This window comes from Drosophila sechellia, chromosome 3L (assembly GCF_004382195.2).
Source record: "Drosophila sechellia strain sech25 chromosome 3L, ASM438219v1, whole genome shotgun sequence".
NCBI classification, from domain to species: domain Eukaryota; kingdom Metazoa; phylum Arthropoda; class Insecta; order Diptera; family Drosophilidae; genus Drosophila; species Drosophila sechellia.
In genome coordinates this window covers 6,068,221-6,091,399 of record NC_045951.1, presented here as the reverse complement: position 1 = coordinate 6,091,399, position 23,179 = coordinate 6,068,221, and the positions used below count along the sequence as shown (strand labels likewise).

Sequence of the window (23,179 nt, the reverse complement as noted above, 5' to 3'; positions counted from 1 at the left end):
GCTGATGGTTGAAGAGGTGGTTGTCAACTGCTCACAGATATCGACTTTGGATATTGATAATTTAATCGGCTCTTTCACTAGAGTAATCAATTATGCCTTTCTTAAAGCAGTCCCTCATAAACCTATACATCACTCCAAGCTTACACTCCCTGTACATATAACTGAATTATTTAAAACAAGAAATATTATCCAAAGACAATGGTTTAGGTCACGTCATCCATTATTAAAATCAAGATGTGATCATTTAAATTACATCATACGAAAAGAGCTTTTCATTTATAATAATGCAAAATGGAACAATAAACTTCAAAAGCTGGATAAATGCAGCAAACCCTTTTGGAATATAACCAAAGCAATTAAAAAAAGAAAACAAATTGTTCCGTGTCTAAGTAAAGCTGATGAAATATACGCTTCTGGAAAAGAAAAAGCGAATATTCTTGCTGATGTCTTTCAACTGAAGCATAATCTGACACATTCATATTCAAACCAAAATACAATTGACCAAGTCAAAATATCTTTACAATCTATAGCTGAAACCCCAAACAACATCGCAGAAATTTGTAGAGTCACTTATCCAGAGGTTTTTTCAATTGTAAAAGCTCTCCATACTAGAAAATCTCCTGGAATTGATGGAATACCTAATATATCCTTGAAAAACCTTCCTACAAGCGCCATTAATCATATTGTTAACATTGCCAATCACTGTCTTCAGGCAGGCTATTTCCCACGGGATTGGAAGATAGCAAAAATAGTTCCAATTCTCAAACCAGGAAAACCTCCTGATAACCCTGAAAGCTACCGACCAATAAGCCTATTAAGCGGTTTGTCCAAGATTCTGGAAAAATTAATTAAATTGAGATTGGTGAAATTTTTGGACATACACAACACACTACCAACGGTACAGTATGGTTTTAGAAATGGTCAAAATACCATACTGCCGACCTTAAAACTAAGAAATTATATTAAAGAAAGTATCCAATCCAAACAATCTGTAGGGCTGGTTACACTTGATATTGAGGCTGCATTTGATACTGTATGGCATGACGGACTGTTGCACAAACTAAAGATGATTGGAACTCCCATATACCTCATTAAAATAGTTCAAAATTTTTTGACACATCGATACTTTAGCGTTAATTTGGACAGTAGTCAATCTGCTAGACGAATTTTAAATGCAGGTGTGCCACAGGGTTCTGTCTTAGGACCTACATTGTTTAATATTTTTACACACGATATTCCACAAGCTACAAACTGTGTACTTTCACTGTTTGCTGACGACGCCGCTGTCTACAGTGCTGGTTTCTCGTACAGCGAGATAAATCAATCCATGCAGAGTTACTTAAATGAATTAGACATATATTACAAAAAATGGAAAATTAAAATTAACCCTAATAAAACGAATGCTATATTTTTTACAAAAAGAAGGAAACCTCGTTATCTTCCTGATAGACAGTTGCGAATACTAGACTCTCCAATACAATGGGTTGACAACATTCGATATTTGGGTATAATTTTTGATAAAAAACTAACATTTAAATACCACATCAACAACACAATTATGAAAGTTAATAAAATTATTTGCACACTGTACCCTCTAATAAATCGTAAATCTAAATTATCAATATCCAATAAGATCATAATTTTTAAAACAATTTTTAATCCAATATTAATGTATGGGTCACCTGTTTGGGGTAGATGTGCTCAAACTCATATCAAAAAACTTCAAATATGCCAAAACAAGCTGTTAAAATTAATAATGAACTTACCTTATTACACAAACACTAAGTACCTACATATAAAAGTAGGTGTACAAAAAGTTCAACAAAAAATACAATATTAACAATCTTTTGTTTCAAGTCTTAGTTTTTTAAGTTAGTTGTAAGTCAATTAAGGTTTTTCTTCTCCCTTGTTTTCCTTAATAAATAATAAATATTGTTATACAAAAAACTAAAAACAGGTCAACTAGACATAATTAATAAATATTTCAGATGAAAGCCTTAGCTAAACACTGTAAATACCTAATTATACCATTAGCTTTAATGAAATGTACATATATATATAAGGGATAAAGCACAAATAAATTAATTAATTAATATTGATAGCAATAAACCGTTTTTTTAGCCCGCACGAACCTTAATCAAACCTTAATTTAAATAAAAATAAGTCATTTTTAGCTGAAATCCATCTGGATGGTTATGCTGAATTTTATTTTATATATTCCGTTCTTTAAATTTAGACAAATAAAGATGATAATTGATTTTTAATCGAATATTAAGAAACATTTTGGTGAACATTTTGGGGTTTTTACTGGAAAAGTTTCTATTCTTCATCCAAGTCGAAATCCTCAGAGGATCCTTCATTGTCTGAAGGACTATTTGACTCCTAAAACAAATTGGGTTATCTTATGTAATACTTCTTTAAAACTTAGTTGGTGACTTAACTGTTGGGGTTTTACCGCCCTTCTGATTCAAATCCATCAGACTTAAGATAATTGTCTTAGCTGCCTTCCTGTTTTTGTTGGCATTCACCAATGCTATCCTCTGCTTCTCCATGACCTCCTCCAACTCTGCGATCTCCCGCTTAAGCCTATTTCTTCTATTCCCGGCATTTTGCAGTGCCAGTTCCGTGTTCAATACTTTAACTTCGGCTTCGAGAGCTTGTACTTCCTTGTCTGGTTGCTCCATTTTTATTGGTAAACGTCTTACTCAGCTTGACAAGTAAGAATAAAGCTGCTATAGAAACGATTCATAGAAACATACAACCTTATTTATTGACATACCAACGATTTAATGAATTTTAAAAGTCCTTATAATAATTTATTTTTGTTTAAAAATGTATTTAATATTCCAACAAAAGCAGATATATTTTTTATTTTAAATTCTCAGACTCTATGTATTGATCTAGTGCTAGTATTGTGCTCGTAGCTGTCAGGCAGCCACTCGACTGTGTGACTTGACTGCGAATACACACACTCGCTGGGTCTAATACGCCCATCGTACCCTCTCCGCTGCGCATATGCATGTGCATGGGAAAAACAAAACAAAACGGCTGAGTGTGTGTGGCGAGTGCTAGAGCTGCGCAGTTTTTCAGCGAGCGTACTCGTCGCTTGCGGGCAATCGATAACCCGAATTGCTGACGAGCGCACACACACACGCACACGCGAGTACACACAAATGTGTGTTGTATTGGATTTTTTCTCGGCGAAAGAACATTTCGAATTGCTGTGGTTTTCGCGATTTCTGGCTTTCGGGATCGTCCAGCATCGAATTGAGTGTCCAAAATGAATGAGGGGAGCCAGTACTCCATCCACACGGTGTGCCGCACCTGCCTGTCCGCGGTGGACGACTCGGCGGCCTACGATCTGTTCCGAGTGCCCGGTCTGGCCAAAAAGCTGTGCGTGTGCACCTCCTTGTCCGTGGAGCAGGCGGATGGCTTCCCTAAGAACCTGTGCACCGTCTGCTTCTCCAAGCTGAACGACCTACACGACTTTCAGAAGCAGTGCGTCGATTCCGTTCAAAAGTTCCAGGATCTGGTGGCCAGCAACGCCTTCGCCTGCCAAACAAACTTCGATGTCCTGGACACCAGTGCCGCCGTGGCTGATCTGCCGGGCGAGGAGGAGGACAACGTGCACTTCGATCCGCTGCTCAACTCCAAAATCGAGATCATTGAGAACGAGGAGGAAGTCTTCAAGATGCTCGAGTCCGTCGAAAAGGAGGTGGAAGAGGTGGAGATGGAGATGGAACAGCCGTTTGGCCGAGTATCTCAGGATGACTCCTTTGAGAGCGGCAACGACAACGACCTCGACGAAGACTTCCAAATCAGTAGTGACGACGACATTCCACTGGCCCAGCGCAGCCGGCGTGGAGCCACCCGTGGTTCTAAGGCGAAGGGCAAGCCGAGGTCGGCTGCCAAGAGACAGGAGGAGGAGGAGGAGGAGTCCGAGGAGACAAGCTCATCAGACGACTCCGATGGCAATCCCAAGGACAAGCCGAAACGCAAGAGGATTCCTGCTACGGAACGGGATCGCCACCGCCTGATTGACTGCCACATCTGCCACCAGAAGTTCAAGAAGGCGATTCGCTACGAGGAGCACATGAAGCATCACAACGACTTGCTACCCTTCCAGTGCACCGTCGAGAGTTGCCGAAAGGGTAAACTCCGCATGCAGATCATCGAGAAGTAGATTGATGTGATTATTTTTCAATTCCAGGCTTTACCACCGCCAATGGACTGCGCGTCCATGTGGAGCACGCCCACACGGAGACATCGGCCATGCATCCGTGCACCTACGAGGGCTGCAACAAGTCCTTTGCCCGGCCCGTGCTGCTCAGCTTCCACATGAAACGCGTGCACAAGGTGGACACCCCGCAGAGGGACTTCCCCTGCACGGAGTGCGAGAAGGTCTTCCGCTGCCCCACTGCCCTCAAGAAGCACATGTACAAGCACACGGGCGAGGAGCTGCCCTTCGCCTGTGAAATTTGCGGCAAGCGCTTCCCCATCAATAGTGTGCTGCGCGACCATCTGCTGCGCCATGCGGGCATCAAGAACCATGTGTGCCCGTACTGCGGAGTGGGCAAGACGACGCGCCAGGAGTGGAACAAGCACATCCTCACCCACACGAAGGAGAAGAAGTACGAGTGCCGGCAGTGCGACCACGCCTCCCACAACAAACAGGCGCTGGCCAACCACGTGAAGGTGGTGCACGAGAAGCGCAAGGACTTTGCCTGCCAATACTGCGGAAAGACCTTTGGCAAGTCGCACGCCTGCAAGATTCACGAGCGAAGTCATACCGGCGAAAAGTGCTGCGAGTGCAAGATCTGCGGCAAGGTGTTCCTCTTCGAGAAGGGCCTTACCAAGCATTTGAAAACTCACGAAAAGCGTGATCTGCCCAAGACGCAGGGGGCCAATGCCTTAATGGGCGACGGGGCCAGTGGATCCTCGACAATAGCCAAGCCCAGTCCGCACCTGCGTGGTCGCGTCGAGCGGGTGGACATTGCCCAGCTGGCTGGAACGGTGGCCAACCCAATTCCATCGGTCAACCTGCCCTCGTGGTCGCCGCAAGTGAACTTCACCAAGAAGGAGGGCCAGCACATCTGTCCGGATTGCGGCAAGGGGTTCAATCACGTGAGCAACATGAAGCTGCACTACAAGGTGGTGCACCAAAAGGTCAAAGACTTCTGCTGCCGCTTCTGCCCGAAGAGATTCGCCAAGAAGCAGTACCTGCGGCACCACGAGTATATACACACTGGCGAAAAGCCCTACGAGTGCAAGGTGTGCGGCAAGCATTTCCGGCAGGAGCAGGTGCTCAAGACGCATATGAAGGTGCACGACAAGCCGCCCCGGCCGCCCGGCAAGCCCAAGGAGCCGGCTGGTCCCAAGGCGGAGTCCAGCACCGCGGTGAAGCGCCAGCAGCCGAAGAATTTCGAGCAGTACCAGGATCCGGCGGCGGAAAGGGCAGCGGCCACCGCCGAGCTGCTGGCCTACCAGATCGAGGAGAACGAGGCCAAGCGGAAGGCGGAGGCGGAGCTCCGGAAGATCCAGGAGGCTGCCTTCGAGCAGCTAAACAAGCTGCAGAAGCAGACGAACACGTACGACGGCTTCTACGCGCAGAAGGCGGAGGCGGAGGGCACCTCGGTGGACGCACTGAAGTTGGACCATGTTTGAGCGCCAGAATCAAATGGAAATGTTTTCGAGCAAACCAAACCTGTCTACGCCTCCGTTTCCGAATGAAAGCATTATGTGTTTCTATGAAGGACATATGAGTTATAGGTCTTTAAGGTTTACCAACTAGTTTTCGTCACTTTGCAATCATAATTTGATCTTTTATTGTATTTAAACCCCCCTTTAAACTTCTTCAGTTTGTACTTTACTAATTGTATTCATTTAACAATGATTTAATATAATAAACAGTAATAAGCATTGAACCTTTAAATTTCAAATTCGCTCCAGTGCTGGTAAGCGGGTATTGTTGGTAAACAAGACAGAGGTGAGCCGTAGTGCAGCCAACTCGACTGTTTTTTAGCTACATTCCACTAGCTATGCAACTTGTATGAAACATATATAAAACTATATTTTTAATTTCGGTTAATACATATATTTATAGAGAATCACACTCAAAACGGCACACATTTTTAAAACATTTACAATTAATTATTGATGCTATCCATATTTCTAGCTAGTTTAATAATTTAGCTTTTAAATAGCTGTTTGTAATTGGCAATACTGTGAGGTATTTTTTGGTATTTGTTTTGGTTCGTCTGACGCGTAAAGTTTTTCTCGGCTTAATATTCCGCGGATTTGGCCAGCAGATTCCCCCTGGAACAGGCATCATGGAGGAGGAGGCCGAGGCAGCCCAGTACTCGGTGCACGCGGTGTGTCGCATCTGCCTGAATCGCCTGCCAGAGAATGGCGGCGGCGCAGGATCCTTTGACCTCTTCCTGATCCCCGGATTGGCCAAGAAGCTGTGTGTCTGCACTTCGCTGGCCGTGGAGCAGTCGGATGGCTTCCCCAAGTGTCTGTGCGCGCCGTGCTTCAGCCGACTGGACGATCTGCATGAGTTCCAAAAGCTGTGCGTGGACTCTGTGCAAAAGTTCCAGGACATGGTGGCCAGGAACGTCTTTTGCCCGCCAGCGAGTGCGCAGATGAAAAACTTTGATTTGCTCAACGTGGCGGGGAACGAGACTGAGCTGGTGGGGCAGGACGAGGAGGATCGCATCAACTTCGATCCGCTACTGGACCACAAAATGGAGATGATCGAGAACGAGGAGGATGTGTTCAAGATGTTGGAGCACGTGGACAAGGAGGCCGAGCTGGTGGAGAAGGAAGTGAAGCAAGATGAATTGGACGCTGCCGATCTGATGACCATCTTTGCCGCGGAATCCTCGGAGGAGAGCGAAGAAGACTTTGACCAAGAAGTGGACTTTGAGCCCAACAGTAGCGATGGTGACGATGATGTGCCTTTGGCCCAGCGCTTGCGGGATAATTCGCGGATGACACCAAAAGCAAAGGCAGTTGTAATTAAGGAGGAGGACCAAGAGTTCCCATCAGGCTCCGAGGAGGAGGACGAGGACGGAGAGAAGTCAAAGAGCCGGCGCAAGAGGATTCCGCCTGGCGAACGCCACTTGCACCGCATCATCGACTGCCACATTTGCCACCAAAAGTTCAAGAAGGCCATCCGCTATGAGGAGCACATGAAGCACCACAACGATCTCCTGCCCTTCCAGTGCAAAGTGGAAACCTGCAGGAAAGGTGTGTAATGATGGCTCCAAATCGCATTCTCGTTTTAACCACATGCATTTGCAGGTTTCACCACCGCTGGAGGATTACGACTTCACATCGACCACGCCCACACGGAGCTATCCGAGGTGCACTCCTGCAATGTCGATGGCTGCGGCAAGACCTTTCCGCGCATACGCCTACTCACCTTTCACATGAAGAAGATGCACGGCATCACCAAGGCAGCGGCTCCTCCACGGGATTACCCTTGCACCGAGTGCGAGAAGGTATTCCGCTGTCCCATGGCGCTCAAGAAGCACATGTACAAGCACGACGGCAAGGAGCTGCCATTCCCCTGTAACATCTGCGGCAAAAGGTTCGTGATCAATAGTGCTCTAAAGGATCATCTGATGCGGCATGCGGGCATTAAGAACTACGTGTGTCCGTACTGTGGGGTGGGAAAAACCACCAGGCAGGAATGGAACACGCACATACTGACGCATACCCAGGAGAAGAAGTTCAAGTGCCACATATGCGAGCACGCCTCGCACAACAAGCAGAGCCTGGCCAACCACATTAAGATCGTGCACGAGAAGATAAAAAACTATGCGTGTCAATACTGTGGAAAGACCTTTGGCAAGTCACACGCCTGCAAGATTCACGAGATGACGCACACGGGGGAAAAGCGCTGCGAGTGCAAGGTAAGGATAGAAGGATCTTTTAAGCCAGAAACCTCATTCAAAAATATTTTTTTTGTTCATATTTTTAGGTCTGTGGGAAGAAGTTTCTCTATCCTAAGAGTTTGACCAAGCACTTGAAGACTCATGAGAAGCGCGTGCTTCGCGCTATTGAAACCTACCGCCAGCGGCAGGTGGAAATGGGCGAGACGTCTGGTGAACAGTTCGACAATCCACCCGCGCCACCAGTTGAGGGCATATCCATTGAGCCGATGATATCCCGAAACGCTGCCGACGAATTGCTCAAGGTGTGTGCCGAATCCGTGGCCACCATTCCCAAAGATCCACGCCGTGTACAACGAGTGGATCTGGCACAGTTGGCTGGCACTGCTGTGAATCCCATACCCTCTGTTTCAGTGCCGTCATGGTCGCCGCAGGTGAACTTTACCAAAAAGGAGGGCAAACATATCTGCCCCGGTTGTGGTCAGGGATTCAACAATATCGGAAACATGAAGCGGCACTATAAGATCATACACGAAAAGGTCAAAGATTTTGCCTGCCGCTTTTGCCCCAAAAGGTTCGCAAAGGCCCAAACGTTGAGGCATCACGAGTGGATTCATACGGGCGAGAAACCCTTTGAGTGCAAGACCTGCGGCACCCATTTCCGCCAGGAGACGGCGCTCAAGCGCCACCAGCGCACCCACGAGAACCGTCCACCCGTCATTTCGCCCAAGTTCTATGCCGCTCGCGAGGAGCTGGAAGAGCAGGAACGCAGCAAGCGAGAGGCGAAGCGCCAGGCGGAGGCGAAGCGGCGCGAAATTGCGGAGGCGGCCAAGGAGCAGCTATCCTCGCTGCACAAGCTTGAAAGCAGTGACCGCAGCCTGCACTCCTACGACGAGTACCAGGAGGCAGCGGCGGAGCGAGCAGCTGCATCCGCTGAACTCCAGGCGCAGCAGTTCGAAGAGAACGAGGTGAAGCGACTGGCGGAGGAGGAGCGCCGCAAGGTTCAGGAGGCTGCCTACGAGCAACTCCAGCTGTTGCAGCATCAGCAGGAGATTGACAAGGCGCAAAGCTCCTACGATGGCTACTACGCTCAGAAAGCGCATGCCGATGGCACCACTTTGGATGCTTTAAAAATCGATCATGTCTGAGATTTGGCCAGCGTTTAACGCTGTCAAAGATGGCAAATCAATCCTGGGTTTTTTTATGAAAAGCAATACCTTGTAATCCTTATGAGAAGAGTGTGTTTAAGATGGATATGATATAGTTTTAAGCAGAAAATATTCTTTAATGCTATTAAATATAATGTCCTTAATTCTAGTACAAAAAAAAACCGAACATTATTCAGGAGAACACAAAATATACCTATGTGAATTCGACTTAAGTTTAATGATTCTGGTCTAAATTGAGAGTTGCTATTTGCAACATCTTCTCAATAGATGAATTGTGGCAGTTATATATTTATATATAAAGTTTGTATATTAGTAGCTTAAAAAATAAATTAGCCCTATTGAGCGCTTAACTCTAATCGGAATGTTTTGTTTTAAATTCATTTGTTCTACTCCTCCTTGAGTATGAATAGCTTCTTAAGACTGTCTAGTGTCATGTTCTCCAGATCCCAGTGAGTTCCCAGCGTGGTCGTGTCATCGGCTGAAGTAATTAGCGATAGAATATTCTCCTCAACCGTTCCATTTACAATGAAACGATGCACCTTCGTGGGTCTAAAAGCAATCGAATTGAAACTGACAGCACCTGCATTTCAATAGCACGCACTCACCTCTTTTGTCCAAATCGGTGAATACGACCTATGGCCTGGCGCTCGTCGCCCGGATTTAGAATGGGTTCGACGAGGAAAACATGTGTGGCTTCGATCAGGTTCAAGCCCTTTGAGCCTTTGGACAGTGGCATCAGTAGACAGGTGACATTGCTATACGGATTCTAAAGGAGGCAAAATGTTTAGCAGTGATAAATTGAAATTTAATAGTAAGATAAATACCTTGAAATCATCAAAGTCCTTATTTGTGCACTTGTTGCGGAATTGTATGCCGTTGAGACTGAGCGCTCTGGCAATTTCAATGAGAATCGCCTGCCATTGGGAGAATACTATAATCTTTTCCTGTTCATTTTCGCCTTTAATTTTCAGCACCAATTCCACAATACTTGCAATTTTTGTAGAAAAGTCACCAATAATTGATTTATGGACACCCGGACGAACCGAGTAATACAACCTATAAGAAATACATGGTTACCAGAGGCGTCTGTAAAGGGTAATGGCAAAACCTTACTGTGGCGAATCTTGCCGACAAAGTGGACACTTTGTAACGCCGGCTCGGCCGCTCTTCCTCCTCATGCTATCCAGACAGTGCTGGCACACAAAATGCCCGCATACCATCATCACATACTAAACCGAAAACAATAAGTCCTAAGCGTAGCAAAATTGGTTGAAATTTTGCCCACTTACCCTCACGTCATCTTGCGTTTGGCAGATGGGACACGGCTTATCGGAGGAATCCTCTTTCAGATGCTTCAGGTACTTCAAACGACCGCACAGTCTCGTAAAGTTCAACTGCGATGTCTGCAGATTATACTGATTGAACTCTAGCTGCTCGGCCAACTCGCACGCCAGTATTCTGTAGTTCGATTGCTCCTCAGGATCGTCGGTGAGGAGGATGCGCATCTTGCACATTTCCAGTTCGTCGAAAGCCTTGACCATGTACTCCATCTCGATCCAGTACTTGATTTGAAACTTGACCAAGTCCTGTAGGCAGGACAGCAAGTCCAGTTTGCTCTGGCATTCCTCTTTCCATTCACTAAAATCTTGTTTTGACCGCAGGAAGGCAAAGATAGCTATTTGGATATAAAATGAAGTTATTCCTGTTCTTCAAATATGTTTTTATGCTTGCTTACATTTAATGAGACTTATTTCCATGCTGGGGTTTTCCAAGCCCTCAGTAACCGTAGCCTTTTCATCCAGCTTTTTGGCAAACAGAAGACACTCAAATTGATTCAATGAATCGCGAATCAGGCACAGCCGACAAAATCGATGCTTCTTGGGTTTCACTGGCTTCTCCTTATTTGCGTCCTATTAAATTTGTGTTTATTAGACATACAAGTATATATGTATATTAAACTCACCAAAATATCTGCCAAATGACACACGGTTACGGTTTCTATAAAGTTGATTATCTCCAGGGGGAGTGAGACTCCTGTTTTGATAGCCTCACAAGCTTGCTGCATAACTCCTTTAAGGAATTCAAACTCAGCGATCAAAGTACTTTTAAGAGTTTGTAGCTTATTATGCCATAAATCCATAAAGTAAAGCATTCCGGCCATGGAGTTGATATTCTCAAGCCTTTCCACAGAAATGCTTTGGCGAAAGAAGTCATCCCGCAATTTGTTCCAAATAGCATCGTGAAGAGAGGTCTTGTGGTTCACCATCGTCGCCAGCAAATCCACTGTACTGCCCTCGTATCGTTTCTCCAGCTCGGAAACTTCATTGAGATTTTCGTTGTAGCTGCTGAGTGCGTTTTCCAGTACACGTGTATTATCCTCCAAATACTTCCACTCCAGCCGGCTCATTTGAGCCTGATACCTTTTGTGCTCCAGTTCTGTTAACTTGTGCTTAGCGGGAGCCAGTGCACTTGCCTGCAGAAGGTTGTATATCGCATGAATTTGAAGCACACTGTCAACACTAAATACGTAAAATGATATTTCAATTATATTTGTATTGTATGACTAATGAAAAATGAAACATACGATATATTCTGCTCGTTATACTCGTTCGCCAGCTTCAATAGGAGATTATAATACTTGATGGCTTGGGGGAAATCGTTCTTTATGAAGTATATAGCGGCCAGTCCATTGTAGGAGGATGCCCAGCTTCGCAGCTCTGTCTTACACTCGTTTTCATTGTTGGACTTCAGACGCGCCAGCAGATCCTGCGGGTGCAGGTAGTCGGTGCTGGACACATTGCTGTTGAACACGACTGGTACTGAGCAGGTCTGTCGAATGCGGAGAAAGGGCTTCAGGATGATGCGCAGCAGTTGTGGAGAGATCGACGCCAGGCAGGAGCTATTGTCTGCGTTGTGCCGGGTGTGTTTGGCTACAGCAGCGAGGAATTGCTCGTGGCACTTTAAATGCTCTTCCCGATAGTACAGGGACTCCACGTTGCTCAGCTCCAAGCGGTGAACAACTTCCGTTTGCGGCGGAATTCCCAGTTCGTGCTCCACTTTGGACTTGCAGGTACGCCACAAACTATGCTCGAGAAGTTCCAGCAGCGGCTCACACTTGTAGTTAAGCTGAAAGGCCTTGTCGACGGTTTGCCAAGCATCCGGTGGTCTACAGACTTCTGGCCGGCCCACGAACTCCAAAAGAGGCGGCAATTCATCAATTGTGCCAGTAACAGCCCAACGATTAATGGACGGCAGCATTCTAACCATCTCGGCAGCTGCTGAAGTGTTGCTCTCGACCATCTGGGTGTGGGTAGTTTAGAAAATATTCAGTAAGCCGTGGATGCAAAAGTAAAAAACTCGCATTACCTGTGCCTCATCCAGGCAAACCCGCCACCAGTTTACCATTAGAAGTGGGGAATTGGGTCGCATGTATCTTTGTTGGTGACGCATCTGGCGGTCTGACCTAAAGTCCGTCGTATGGTATATTTCGTTACGCAGAATCGTATAGTCGGTAAGCACCACATCGTATTGGGCCAGATCGAAAGGACTAACCCAGAAGGTTGAGTGTAGGCCGAAATAAAGGAGCACCTTAAGCGATGGCGATATATGCTTGTGTATCTCTTCGAACCACTGCATCTTGATGGCGTTTGGAGATACAATCATGGTGGCGCCGCTCTCAACAAGCCTTTCGCCAGACTTCACCAGCTCGGACCAGCAGCTGGGACACATGTGGGGTACGTCTGATGTATCTGAAATAGTCATGCACATTTCATGTTGCCACCGATGGCATTTGGTGCACTGCACTCGTTTGCCGTGTTTCTTGGTGCAGATGCAAAAAACCTCGTCTTTTTTACTTATACGTGCCCGCTTTAATGGCACTTCATCGGAAAACTCCTCGAGGCGTTGGTGCCAGTAATCGTTTCGGTAAGAGTCCTGTGGACGCGGATTCATCAGCAGCATGGCCAGGAACTCCACGGTCTTGCCCAGGCCCATCTCGTCAGCAAGGATGCCACCCGGCGGCAACGAGATTTTGGGAATCTCCTCCTCGAAGGGGTAAAATTGCAAGCAGTATTTATGCTTGAAGACGCGACTTCTACCATCAATAGCATGGAGCACTATGAAGTTGGCCGGCACTTGAGTTATCTGCTGCTCCCGCCCCAGCATCCAAGATACCGTGCGCTGCTGGTACTTGCGTAGCTGAGATTGAAATCTTTTCGGCAGGTCTAGGGAACGTTCCTGTTCAACATTAATGGTCTGGCGGTGCTTTTCGTAGAGGGCGTCGTACAACTTGGTGGTTACATATGTCTTTAAGGGACGCTTGCGCTCCTTCTCCTGCTGGGCCACCTCGAACTCCAGACTGCCTCTGAAGTCCTTAAAGAAAAGGAGCAGAATTTGTTCTCCCACTTCCATCTCTATGTCACGTGCACGAACATGGGTCTGTTCATGGAAGAGCACCAGGATGCAGGAGCCCGACTCCTGCCGAATGGACCTGAACTTCAGCTTTCTCATCCGAGCATTCTGGCCTGAAATATTTTCTTATTTATAAGGGCAATTAAATAATTTCAGTGTCTACGCACATTTTTCGATGCAAATCAGAATCTCCTCTTGATGCTCAACGAGATAATCCTTGAACACCCATCGCCTCTTTCCAAAACAGAACTCCGTTGGATCCCCGGGACTTTCTGGAGGTACTTCATCCGCAATTTCGCACAAAACAACGCCATCCATTGTAATTTGCGAAACAACAATTCGGAAAAACAAATGTGCGATGACCGCCGAATCGATAGGCGATTACAAAAAAATCTTTATCGGACACCAAATGCCACACCTCCGCTGCTAACATTTAACGCTTGCAACCGGCGGATCTTAATGTTCTGGAAATCAAAACATTTTCGGTTAGTTATTAAATAGCAACCCAGGCAAAAGAAAAGAAAGAAAACCATTTAGATTGTTTAATATCACAGAGCTTAATGAAATAAATATTATAAAGAACGAAGAAGAAAGAATTTGTATGTATTTTAGTTATTACATTACCGCTGCACAGGTTATAGTGTGAACAAGTTGAAAAACTGACAATCGATAACCGACTACGTGAGGACACGGTCGATCGGCCCCATATATCACACTGAGTTAATATACCCTTTAATCGAATATTGTCCACCTCTACGAAGCAGTGAAGAAAATTATAGCGTGGTTTTTTCGGTTGAAAAACAATCAAAAGTGCAACAAACAGTGAACAAAACAAAGTCCAGCCAACTCGTAAGTGTGGGCCCAAGCATCCCCCAACCCTTGCAAGCACAAACGACCAGCATACAACCATTTTTCGGCCCGCATTCGTAGTGTATATGTGGGGCCTGCTTGGCATAATTACAAAAATTTACGCATTACTTTGTGAGAGCCGAGTGTCGAGCTGAGTCTAGTCTGTGTTCAGTGTATTAATTGCGCTATTCCGCTTATCCAAATCTTCAATCCCGTCCCGCAGAGCCGTGCATGCCAAGTCATCAGCGTTCCGCGAGTCCAGCGAAGATTGATCTTGTTTCCCCCAGACTGAAAGTGTCACCGCCAAGACGTACGTGCGAAAAATGTTTTGGGACAAGGGTTATGCGCCCTCCGCGAATATAGAGGCGCTGCTCGAGAAGGAGGTAGGTTGACTCGATCCGTGCTGATCAAGTGGAAATGTCTCAGTTACTCGTCGTCGCCATTCGCAGAACTCCACGCTGGAGGAATTTCTGGACGAGGAGGACATACTGCAGGAGTGCAAGACGCAAAAGAAGAACCTGGTCAACTACTTTACACGTCCCGATGTCATACGGCGTCTGGTGGAGCTGATCACGACCGAGCCCTCTGAAGATGTGCCCATGTCGAAGCGTTTCCGCTATGCCAACATGTCCTGTGAGATACTCACACTGTAAGAATTGAATGTCCGTTGCCATCCAGAATTCTATAGCCCATGCCATTTTAGCGGCCTGCCGTCCCTGGATGAGAAGCTACTGAACGACGCGGAGACGCTGCAGCTGCTGTATTCATATCTGGAAAAGGAACCACCGTTAAATCCATTGCTATCGTCGTTTTTTAGCAAAACGTTTAGCATGCTCTTTACCAAAAAGCCTGAACAAGATTGGTTTTTGTATCAACACATGTGCCTACAACTCCTGGAGTATATTAAATCGCAGAAGACCTTTTTGGATTTCATTTGTAAACACTTTGACACACCGGTCATACCTGATCTAATAATGCAGATGATGAAGGACATCGAGGGTGGGCGACTCAAGCGGAACCTTTTCGAAGTAAGTCCGGTAAAGAGCTTTGCCTAGGCACACAAATCTTATCGAATATTGTTTTTAACAGTGGCTAACTGAAGATAAAATTGTTGAGAGACTGATTGCAATATTGCGTAATCCTCAAGAAACCGACAAACATGCAAATGTTGCCGACTTTTTCTGTGATCTTATTAACCAAGGGCGCCTAATGCGCCAGACCGAGCAGGAGAACGATTCGTTTGAGCCGGCCTTCGATGGATCCAACCCCATTCTGAAGACGATCGAATTTGCGGACACAATTGAAGCCTTGTTAAATGTGATTTTGGAACCAAACGCTCAGGAGAGCGCCATCTTATCAGGAATATCGGTTGTACTTACGCTAATCAAGCCAATTACCTTCACGTAAGTTATGCTGCCAGTGAATTTTTCACCTCATCTTAATTGATTTACATTTTTTCTTGTAGAGATGAGCCCAACTCGGATCGCCAGCGGTTGTTGCAAAAGCGCGAGCGCGAAATCCACCAGGAAGTCCAGGAGACTGTGATCAATGTGATGGCGCCACGCCTCCAGGAATTTGTCCACATACTGAAAAACCCGCCTGCGGTTAGCATGAAACTTTTTGTTACAAAGAACCAGCTGTTTATCTTTTGACTTGTAGAAACCCACACTAGAAACCACGGCCGCCGTGTTGACGCCCCCATTTGGAAAGACTCGACTGCAAGTGTGTCGCGTGTTCACCGCTCTGCTGGAGACCAAGAATGAGACTATTCAGCAGGCGTAAGTCACTGCTTTATAGAAAGGTTAACTTTTATTAATAATACATTTTTATACTTTAGAATCTGCGCGACTGAGTACTTCAGCCTGTTGCTGGACTTTTTCAAGCACTACTGCTGGAACAACTTCCTGCACACAGAAACGGAGAAGGCACTGAATGTGGTCTTTTACAACGAGCTGTCCAACAACTACACTGCATCCACGGAGGTTACGGATTACTTCACTGCAGACTGCCTGATCAATGCCTTTTTGAAGGTGGGCACGGAGGAGTCCGAAGTCGAGATGAAGAACGCTCTTAACGATGCGAAGCGGGCGGAAGGTGGCAAGGATGAGGAAGGGGGCGACATCGAAATCGAAGTGGCAGCTGCGCAGACGCCTGATGAGCGTCAGGCAACCGCCGAAGAAAACCAAGAGCATGAAGAACACACGGGCCATGTGGAAGCCGTAGCCGAAGCAACAGCTTCTGAGGGCTCAGAACCTCAAGTCCAGGATAATCATGTGAAAAATAGTGAGGTGGATGGTGAATCTCCAACAGAACAGCAGGAATCGGAAGCAACGCTCAATGATCTCGACAAGACCAAGACCGTTCCCAGTCCTCCGCCTTCTGAAATGCAATCACATGTAAGTCTTAGTTGACTTTTGTACCGAACTAAACTTAATTCGCGCTGATTTGCAGTTAATTGTAAACTGTCATCTGATATCCAAACTGGTCGATTTGTGGCAGCACAATGCGCAGGCGCAGTAAGTACTTAAAATGACTAATTATCAGTCTGCCACATAACAATTGTTCTCCCTTTAAGAAATGCTGAGAAGGGTCGACGTCTGGGCTACATGGGCCACCTTATCAAAATTCTGCGTCACATTACGAATTGTATATCAGAATCTGAACATATCGGTGATCTGATCACCAGCAGCCTAAGTGATGAAGATGAGGTCAAGCTGTGGCAATCTTTGATCGATGCGGAAACTGGCGAGTTTTCGCTGGCGGTTAAACAGCAGACCAAGCTCCTGGCCGACTGCAATCCGCACGAGGAGAATCAGTACAATGATGGATCCAATGACTATACTGGCGAGATAAATGCGTGGAACGTTGGTAATCAGCCGTACAGAGAAGTGGATTGTAGTGAGCTGAATAACACGTTGCAAGACATCTTCTTTGCCATAGATCAGAACCGGTTCCAGTTTGGTCGAAACATTGACGACGAAGATGATGACGATGATGAGCATGGTGACCACTCGGGCGGTGGTGATGGCCATGGGCACGGCATGTTCACCAAAAATTCAAACACGCTTAACAACTTGGCTGATCCCTGGGACATCCAGTTTGCCGTCCTTTCCAGCGTGCCTTCGCAGGTTAACACGGGCACTGCCAACTGGGGCACGGATTTCAATTCGGATAACTTTGCCGACTTCGATGCGCACTTTAGCACCTTTGGCAGCGATCTCGGTATGCCCATAAGTGCGCCGCCAGGTGAAGAGGAAGAGGAGGACTTTTCCCCAGCGCCGGTATCCGATACACAGGTGAACCCAGAGGAGGAGCGCCAACCCGCTGAATCTATTGGACTCGCTGTGGGCAAGGGCGCTCAGGATAATCTAGCGTGTACCGACGATCAGCAGGCTGAGTACGACAATAATGCCAACGTGGAGAAGGCCATCAGCGATAAGCTGGCCGAGTCGAGCGTGGTGGAGACTGCAGCAATTGTTACTCGACTGCAATCCGTACTGCTGGACGGCGAGGATGACTATGAGGACGATGAGGGAATGTGGACCAAGCCACTGGGTGCGGATCGTCCTGCGGACACCGAGCAAATTACTCCCATTTCAAATGGACCCGACAGCAAAGTGAATGAATTGTAAGTTAAGCCTTTTGCATGTGGGTATGTACATATGTATATATGAAATGTTTATACTTTTAATCTATTTAAAATGCAAAAAAAGTTTACACATATGCAATGTATTGGTTTGTAGCTCAATTTTTTTGTTTTAACATTTATTACTTAAGTACATTGTATTGTAATTAAAACCATGGGTTTACCTTTCAGCAATCATGCCAACGATATCAGCAGCAACAACGTGGATGGCCACGAAGCCAACATCACAACGGAGCAGCAGAAATTGGCCGCTGCCGCCAAGACGAACAATGTTGAAATTGCAACTACGACCACATAAATCCACTTCCTCACCACACCACACATCATTCAAGCGCAATTGTGTCGACGAGAAATTGTAAAAACGCCTTTGATTTGCTCTTTGGTCATTATCATGCATACATATTTATATAAATATATACCACATACTTCTACTATACGTACATATATAACAGGCTGCATAGTACAACAAAAGATTTGTGTATTAGCAAAAGGCCGAAGCCCGCCCAAAACCAAAATGCAAATTATCAAACAAAACAAAAAAGAACAAAAAAAAAAAAAAAAAAAAAAACAACAAAAAGCTAAAAAAATATTCACAGTAAAAAGTGTATTGTTGATTCCTTCTGCTCCTCGCTCGTATTGCCAATTATTTTTATTATTACACTTCCTTCATGTTTCCTAATTAAGAAAACTGTATTTTGTTTGTAATATGTATTAGTCTGTCGATTTAGTACGCTTTTACTTTCAATACTCTCAATGTGTTAGGCAACCTATGAGCATTACTTAAAGTACCAAAATTCACGCAACGTCTAGAATGCTTAGTTTATATTTGTATTGTATTCGTTTTAGCTCGATCAGATGAGGATTATCTATCTATTCATATGATGTATGTATGTATATACATACACTTTTGGAGGCTGTCAGTAAATTACGTTATCGCAAAGTCGCCCATTATCGTCCTCCTATTGTGTGGAATCCCCTCCAACTAGTGGTGACGTAATATATGGACAACTCCGCACTTATACTTGTATTGTTAAATTGGAGACTTGTATTTATTGTATGTATTTTGAAATCGAAAAAAGCAATGCCAAAATACCAAAACGTTCAACACCACATACCCACATGCTGCAAGCACAAACCTACGCATTATGTATTAGAGAGGTATATGATTATATACTTCTGTCTTTTGCCATTATTACCTTGTTTGTATACAAATCGGTTTAAATAACAAAACATATTCTTTGTCGAAAGTACAAAAACAATGAAAAACAAACCACAAAAGAAGAAGGATAATAAACATAACGAAAGGACAACACTCGGCATTTGTCACCACATGAATGATCTACACCCCCGATCTATACACCCCTAACTATGCGTAAATACAATTACCAGACCAAACCAAACGAAATGAGAAATTCAAAAGAAGACTTTCCAAGAAGACATTTTAAATTTACATTTATATATTTTGTGTATTGTGTTAATTGCGCTGTTCAAGTTATCGCTGAAAAATGTTTGTGTTTTAAACGTGCAGAGAACCACGAACAAAACGCGGAAAAAAATATTAAGGAGAAGTTAAACAAATATGCCATCATTTGCTTCCAAATAATTACGTTTTAATTATGATAAAAAATAAAACAGAAACTACTTTAAAAGTAAAATCGATGTTTGTTTTACACGAGACGACTTGCTCACCAAAAAGAAAAAAAGAAACAAACAAAAAGTTAGACACCTGTAGTATACTATAAGATTATCGAGAAAAGAGCGGGCAGCATATCAGGCATAGATGTGTGGAAAATCATTAATAACCAAAACCCTTCCCACACATCCTAGGCAAAAGCAAAGTAATTCTTATTTGCCGATTAAAATAAAATGCTTAGTTATAGAACTCAAGTTTGCACAAATTTCAACTAGCTTGCTTTTTACTAGCATACCTTAGCAACACAAAATGTGAACGAACACAACCAAGAAAATTAAATAACAGAAATAAGAATTAAAAGAAGAAATATTGAAACATTTAAACTATCTCTGATGAAAAACTGTGATAATTAAATGAAGTTGCAGGGTATTTGATAAAGCAAACTTAATTTAAACAAATTATGAAACATCAACTAATGGCCTCCACCATTTGGGAAATACAAAAGAACACAGCCAACACGAGACACTCTGATCAAGTTAATTATACGCTTCTTTAGCATCACAATCAGCAGGACACCTCGACAACCAAACAGCAATAACTACTGCAATGAAATCTAATTGAAGGAGTTTTAACATGTAGTCTGTAACAGTGCGAAAGTATCTCTAAGTTCGAGCTAGTATAGGGATGGTCGAGGATCGCGGCTATTTGTTCTCTAGCTTTTCACCAACAAAGCACTAAACTAAAGTTAAACTTAACTTAAATACTCATATCAAGCAGCCAATTGTAAACCATGTACTGCACATACATACAATTGTCCCCCGTATTGTCTTCCCCTAGTTATGCGTTTTCGTTTTCCCTTTCGTTTCAACCAAGTTAGTATCCAGAATATCCAACGATATAGGCGACGATGATCGAGTCCTTCCCTTGTGCATATGCCTTACTGAAAACTATAAAAAAAAAAACGAAACACTAAAAAAAGAGAAAAATCACAGACCTAGAAAACCATTTAGAGAGTGGTAGTATCCGTAATCCTAGAGTTAGTTTCATCTACATACTGTGTGTCTTTTAAATATTAAGCAGCTGCAGCAAGCTTAATATATATACGAATATGAATAAAAACCAAACGAGAAACATAATTATAATATCTTAAAAATGATGTAGACAAAGTCTTGTGGGCAGCTTTAAGCATTTTGTTTGTCTAATTATTACAACTTGAATAAGAATACCAAACGTCCAAAGTTTTTTGCAAACAAGAACTAAGAACAATTGTGAACAAGAAAGTCTTCAGAAATGTTTTGATCGCTTCGATGCGAAACAGAAACCGAATTATACACACATAAGTACTTGCATGCCTATATACAGAGATACGTTTGATTAATTGATTCATTGATGACATAATTGATTGATTAATGATTCGCATCTCGATGAAATGGAGCCCTTGAATATTTTGTGAAGTGCATTAGTTGTTAAGTGAGGTTGTAATTTTCGTGGCGCACTTAATTGAGACAAAACCGAAACAAAAACGAATGCGGAATCAATGGTGGGGATGAGAATGCTATTTTTAAGGATCGTAACGTACATAATTTTGTCTGTGTGTGTTCAGCAATTCAGTATTTCAATTAAGCCAACTCAATGAATACCCCAAAACAATGCTACAATGGTTTCCAACTGCAAACCACAAGAAACGGATATAGAAAGGAATAATTCCATATAATCAATCGAAGGTCTAATTCTCTAACTCTTTAATAAAGAACCAGCGGGAACAACAACGAGGAAGAAGCAACTGTAATACAACAAAGATTAAGAAATTAACAACTTCAACTTCTTACAGTAAATATATATATTTGAAAATAGAAAACCATTAATAAGAAAGTGAGAAAACCGAAAAAAAAATTAAAAATCAAATTGTTAACATAATGGATATTTTGTTAAATGCAAATCATTGAACGAATTACTAACCACATTAGCAACTAGTTAATGAAAACCGAACCCAAGTGTGCTTCATGTATGAATTTATGTTAGATATTTACAACAATACGCGTATACATATTCCTAACTAAAACAAGCGAAAGAAAAGCCACATTCAGAATTTGCATATTACTCTTAACGATTAACAACTATTGGTGTCTATGCATATACACATAATGATTAACGAACTATACTATATATTACCTTATATATGTAAGCCGAGTACAGACTTGTGAGAACTGCGAAACGTATCGTGAAATATCCGAAACACACATATTTGTCATACTTGCTATACAGCATATACATTTATAAAATACGTTAAGTGCTCAAGGTGATAGCTGCACACTAGGGTGGACCATAGTTCTATTTATAATTTAAGGCTTGCACTCTCAGTACGATATGGTTTCAATGAACATCACTCATACGACCTGTTGCAACAGCGTATGAGTAATTTATGCGAAAGCTCACCAACATTACGCCCTAAAATAAGTGGAATTTGTGCTTTGTAATAAAGTTAAAACATTTCCAATTTGACCACTATTAGCCAAATATAAATCTGGATTATGACGACTTTTTGTAAGAGAAGCTCCATATGTACGATTATATATTTACACATTTTGTATGGTATTGACACTACATTTCTTTTAAAGAAAAACCATTGAAAAGAGCTTTAAAATAATGAAATGGTGACGTTTTGTACTTGTATAACTTAGTTTTGGCCAAATACTTTGCGAATAATAAAGTGTATGTGGCAATATGTTTCTGATGGTTAGTTTGCACCAACTGGTCCACCCTACTGCACACCCACAAATGAATACACGTACAGAAGGACACCCACACATACTCGCCGTTTAGCTTGCCACATTGTTTTGGTCGAAACTCCGAGGTAATACTTTAAAGAGAATCACTAACCCCAAAAGGACGCTCTGGAATCGCGATTTCTTGAGTAAGTGCCTTAAACTGACAGAAAGATATTCGTAGTAATGGAGAGTGGGTGTGTTTTGAGGACTACGCAATCAGACCCAAAAGTAAATCGATTGTTTTCGGTACACTTGTTTTGGGGAGAATAAGAGACAGACCTTTGTTTAAAACTCTACTAAGCGTTAGTCCCCCGGCAACCAACTAAATGTAGTTCCAGAAATCAAGCAAACAGAATAGTTAACTCTATGCTCCGATCTATACTATTATACTGTCGCATTTGAAGTAATTGTACGATTAATTGTGAATTCAAATCATGTAATTGTGAGTCAACGTCAACGTCAACGTTTTGCTCAACGCACACACAAACACACATACACTGAGAGAAAATAATAGAATCATGGATTACACACACTCGTACACCCGCTTTGCCCAAGTTGAAGACAATTTGTGATTGTTTTGCATGTACCCTAAAGTTAAGCGAGTTTACACGAATATGGATTAAGCCGCAGAGAGCGGAAACGGAAACGTAAACTGTACGAGTAATAGCGTTAATTGTCTAACAATAAGATTTGTGCATTATACGATAGAAATTAACTTTGAATTCGTATTGAAATTTATCAATAAAGCGATACTATTTGATTCTTACTGCGGGCGTCTAATTTTTTGGTTATATATATAAAATTAAAAA

General features: G+C 43.5%; 5 protein-coding genes across 7 annotated transcripts; 3 read left to right on the top strand and 2 right to left on the bottom strand.

Annotated features, from left to right (window-relative positions):
• Positions 1 to 2,241: 2,241 nt before the first annotated feature.
• On the bottom strand, positions 2,242 to 2,762 carry LOC6610998. The gene is made up of 2 exons (XM_032718181.1): positions 2,442 to 2,762; positions 2,242 to 2,382 (listed from the first exon to the last, which is right to left on the bottom strand). The coding sequence occupies exons 1-2, from the start codon at positions 2,682 to 2,684 to the stop codon at positions 2,320 to 2,322; spliced, it is 306 nt and encodes a 101-aa protein (XP_032574072.1). The 5' UTR covers positions 2,685 to 2,762; the 3' UTR covers positions 2,242 to 2,319.
• Positions 2,763 to 3,157: 395 nt separating this feature from the next.
• Positions 3,158 to 5,919, top strand: LOC6610997 (zinc finger protein 182). The gene is made up of 2 exons (XM_002035518.2): positions 3,158 to 4,151; positions 4,211 to 5,919. The coding sequence occupies exons 1-2, from the start codon at positions 3,281 to 3,283 to the stop codon at positions 5,662 to 5,664; spliced, it is 2,325 nt and encodes a 774-aa protein (XP_002035554.2). The 5' UTR covers positions 3,158 to 3,280; the 3' UTR covers positions 5,665 to 5,919.
• A 334-nt stretch (positions 5,920 to 6,253) lies between these two features.
• Positions 6,254 to 9,420, top strand: LOC6610996 (zinc finger protein 91). Its single transcript, XM_002035517.2, has 3 exons — positions 6,254 to 7,248; positions 7,303 to 7,916; positions 7,985 to 9,420. Exons 1-3 carry the CDS (start codon positions 6,330 to 6,332, stop codon positions 9,041 to 9,043), a joined length of 2,592 nt encoding a protein of 863 aa, XP_002035553.1. The 5' UTR covers positions 6,254 to 6,329; the 3' UTR covers positions 9,044 to 9,420.
• LOC6610995 (E3 ubiquitin-protein ligase SHPRH) lies at positions 9,157 to 13,834 on the bottom strand. Of its 2 annotated transcripts, XM_032718117.1 has the most exons (10): positions 13,642 to 13,834; positions 12,431 to 13,587; positions 11,649 to 12,364; positions 11,028 to 11,583; positions 10,800 to 10,974; positions 10,354 to 10,739; positions 10,178 to 10,293; positions 9,889 to 10,120; positions 9,670 to 9,830; positions 9,157 to 9,613 (listed from the first exon to the last, which is right to left on the bottom strand). In XM_032718117.1, exons 1-10 carry the CDS (start codon positions 13,790 to 13,792, stop codon positions 9,451 to 9,453), a joined length of 3,813 nt encoding a protein of 1,270 aa, XP_032574008.1. In that variant the 5' UTR covers positions 13,793 to 13,834; the 3' UTR covers positions 9,157 to 9,450. The 2 variants fall into 2 exon arrangements, with proteins under 2 accessions (XP_032574008.1, XP_032574009.1); XM_032718118.1 differs by lacking the exons at positions 9,157 to 9,613; positions 9,670 to 9,830; positions 9,889 to 10,120; ... (1 more) ...; positions 10,354 to 10,739; positions 10,800 to 10,974 and having other exon boundaries at positions 11,402 to 11,537; positions 13,642 to 13,832.
• A 364-nt stretch (positions 13,835 to 14,198) lies between these two features.
• Positions 14,199 to 23,136, top strand: LOC6610994 (serine/threonine-protein phosphatase 6 regulatory subunit 3). 2 transcript variants are annotated; one of them, XM_032717654.1, is made up of 12 exons: positions 14,199 to 14,323; positions 14,547 to 14,706; positions 14,773 to 14,972; positions 15,027 to 15,351; positions 15,413 to 15,726; positions 15,789 to 15,927; positions 15,983 to 16,101; positions 16,161 to 16,719; positions 16,775 to 16,839; positions 16,899 to 17,191; positions 17,264 to 17,951; positions 18,141 to 23,136. In XM_032717654.1, exons 2-12 carry the CDS (start codon positions 14,647 to 14,649, stop codon positions 18,265 to 18,267), a joined length of 2,889 nt encoding a protein of 962 aa, XP_032573545.1. In that variant the 5' UTR covers positions 14,199 to 14,323; positions 14,547 to 14,646; the 3' UTR covers positions 18,268 to 23,136. The 2 variants fall into 2 exon arrangements, with proteins under 2 accessions (XP_032573545.1, XP_002035551.1); XM_002035515.2 differs by having other exon boundaries at positions 16,899 to 17,951.
• The last annotated feature ends 43 nt before the right edge of the window (positions 23,137 to 23,179 follow it).

What these genes read in the sequence shown, in the direction of transcription:
- LOC6610998 (XM_032718181.1), bottom strand. Translation starts at nt 2,684, where the DNA reads ATGGAGCAACCAGACAAGGAAGTACAAGCTCTCGAAGCCGAAGTTAAA. An exon ending in AGGGCGGTAAAACCCCAACA is followed by an intron (nt 2,383 to 2,441) that starts GTTAAGTCACCA and finishes AATTTGTTTTAG; the next exon opens with GAGTCAAATAGTCCTTCAGA.
- LOC6610997 (XM_002035518.2), top strand. Translation starts at nt 3,281, where the DNA reads ATGAATGAGGGGAGCCAGTACTCCATCCACACGGTGTGCCGCACCTGC. An exon ending in CGTCGAGAGTTGCCGAAAGG is followed by an intron (nt 4,152 to 4,210) that starts GTAAACTCCGCA and finishes TTTCAATTCCAG; the next exon opens with GCTTTACCACCGCCAATGGA.
- LOC6610996 (XM_002035517.2), top strand. Translation starts at nt 6,330, where the DNA reads ATGGAGGAGGAGGCCGAGGCAGCCCAGTACTCGGTGCACGCGGTGTGT. An exon ending in AGTGGAAACCTGCAGGAAAG is followed by an intron (nt 7,249 to 7,302) that starts GTGTGTAATGAT and finishes ATGCATTTGCAG; the next exon opens with GTTTCACCACCGCTGGAGGA. An exon ending in AAAAGCGCTGCGAGTGCAAG is followed by an intron (nt 7,917 to 7,984) that starts GTAAGGATAGAA and finishes TCATATTTTTAG; the next exon opens with GTCTGTGGGAAGAAGTTTCT.
- LOC6610995 (XM_032718117.1), bottom strand. Translation starts at nt 13,792, where the DNA reads ATGGATGGCGTTGTTTTGTGCGAAATTGCGGATGAAGTACCTCCAGAA. An exon ending in TCTGATTTGCATCGAAAAAT is followed by an intron (nt 13,588 to 13,641) that starts GTGCGTAGACAC and finishes AAAATATTTCAG; the next exon opens with GCCAGAATGCTCGGATGAGA. An exon ending in CACCGATTTGGACAAAAGAG is followed by an intron (nt 9,614 to 9,669) that starts GTGAGTGCGTGC and finishes GATTGCTTTTAG; the next exon opens with ACCCACGAAGGTGCATCGTT.
- LOC6610994 (XM_002035515.2), top strand. Translation starts at nt 14,647, where the DNA reads ATGTTTTGGGACAAGGGTTATGCGCCCTCCGCGAATATAGAGGCGCTG. An exon ending in TCCTGTGAGATACTCACACT is followed by an intron (nt 14,973 to 15,026) that starts GTAAGAATTGAA and finishes ATGCCATTTTAG; the next exon opens with CGGCCTGCCGTCCCTGGATG. An exon ending in CAGCACAATGCGCAGGCGCA is followed by an intron (nt 16,840 to 16,898) that starts GTAAGTACTTAA and finishes TCTCCCTTTAAG; the next exon opens with AAATGCTGAGAAGGGTCGAC.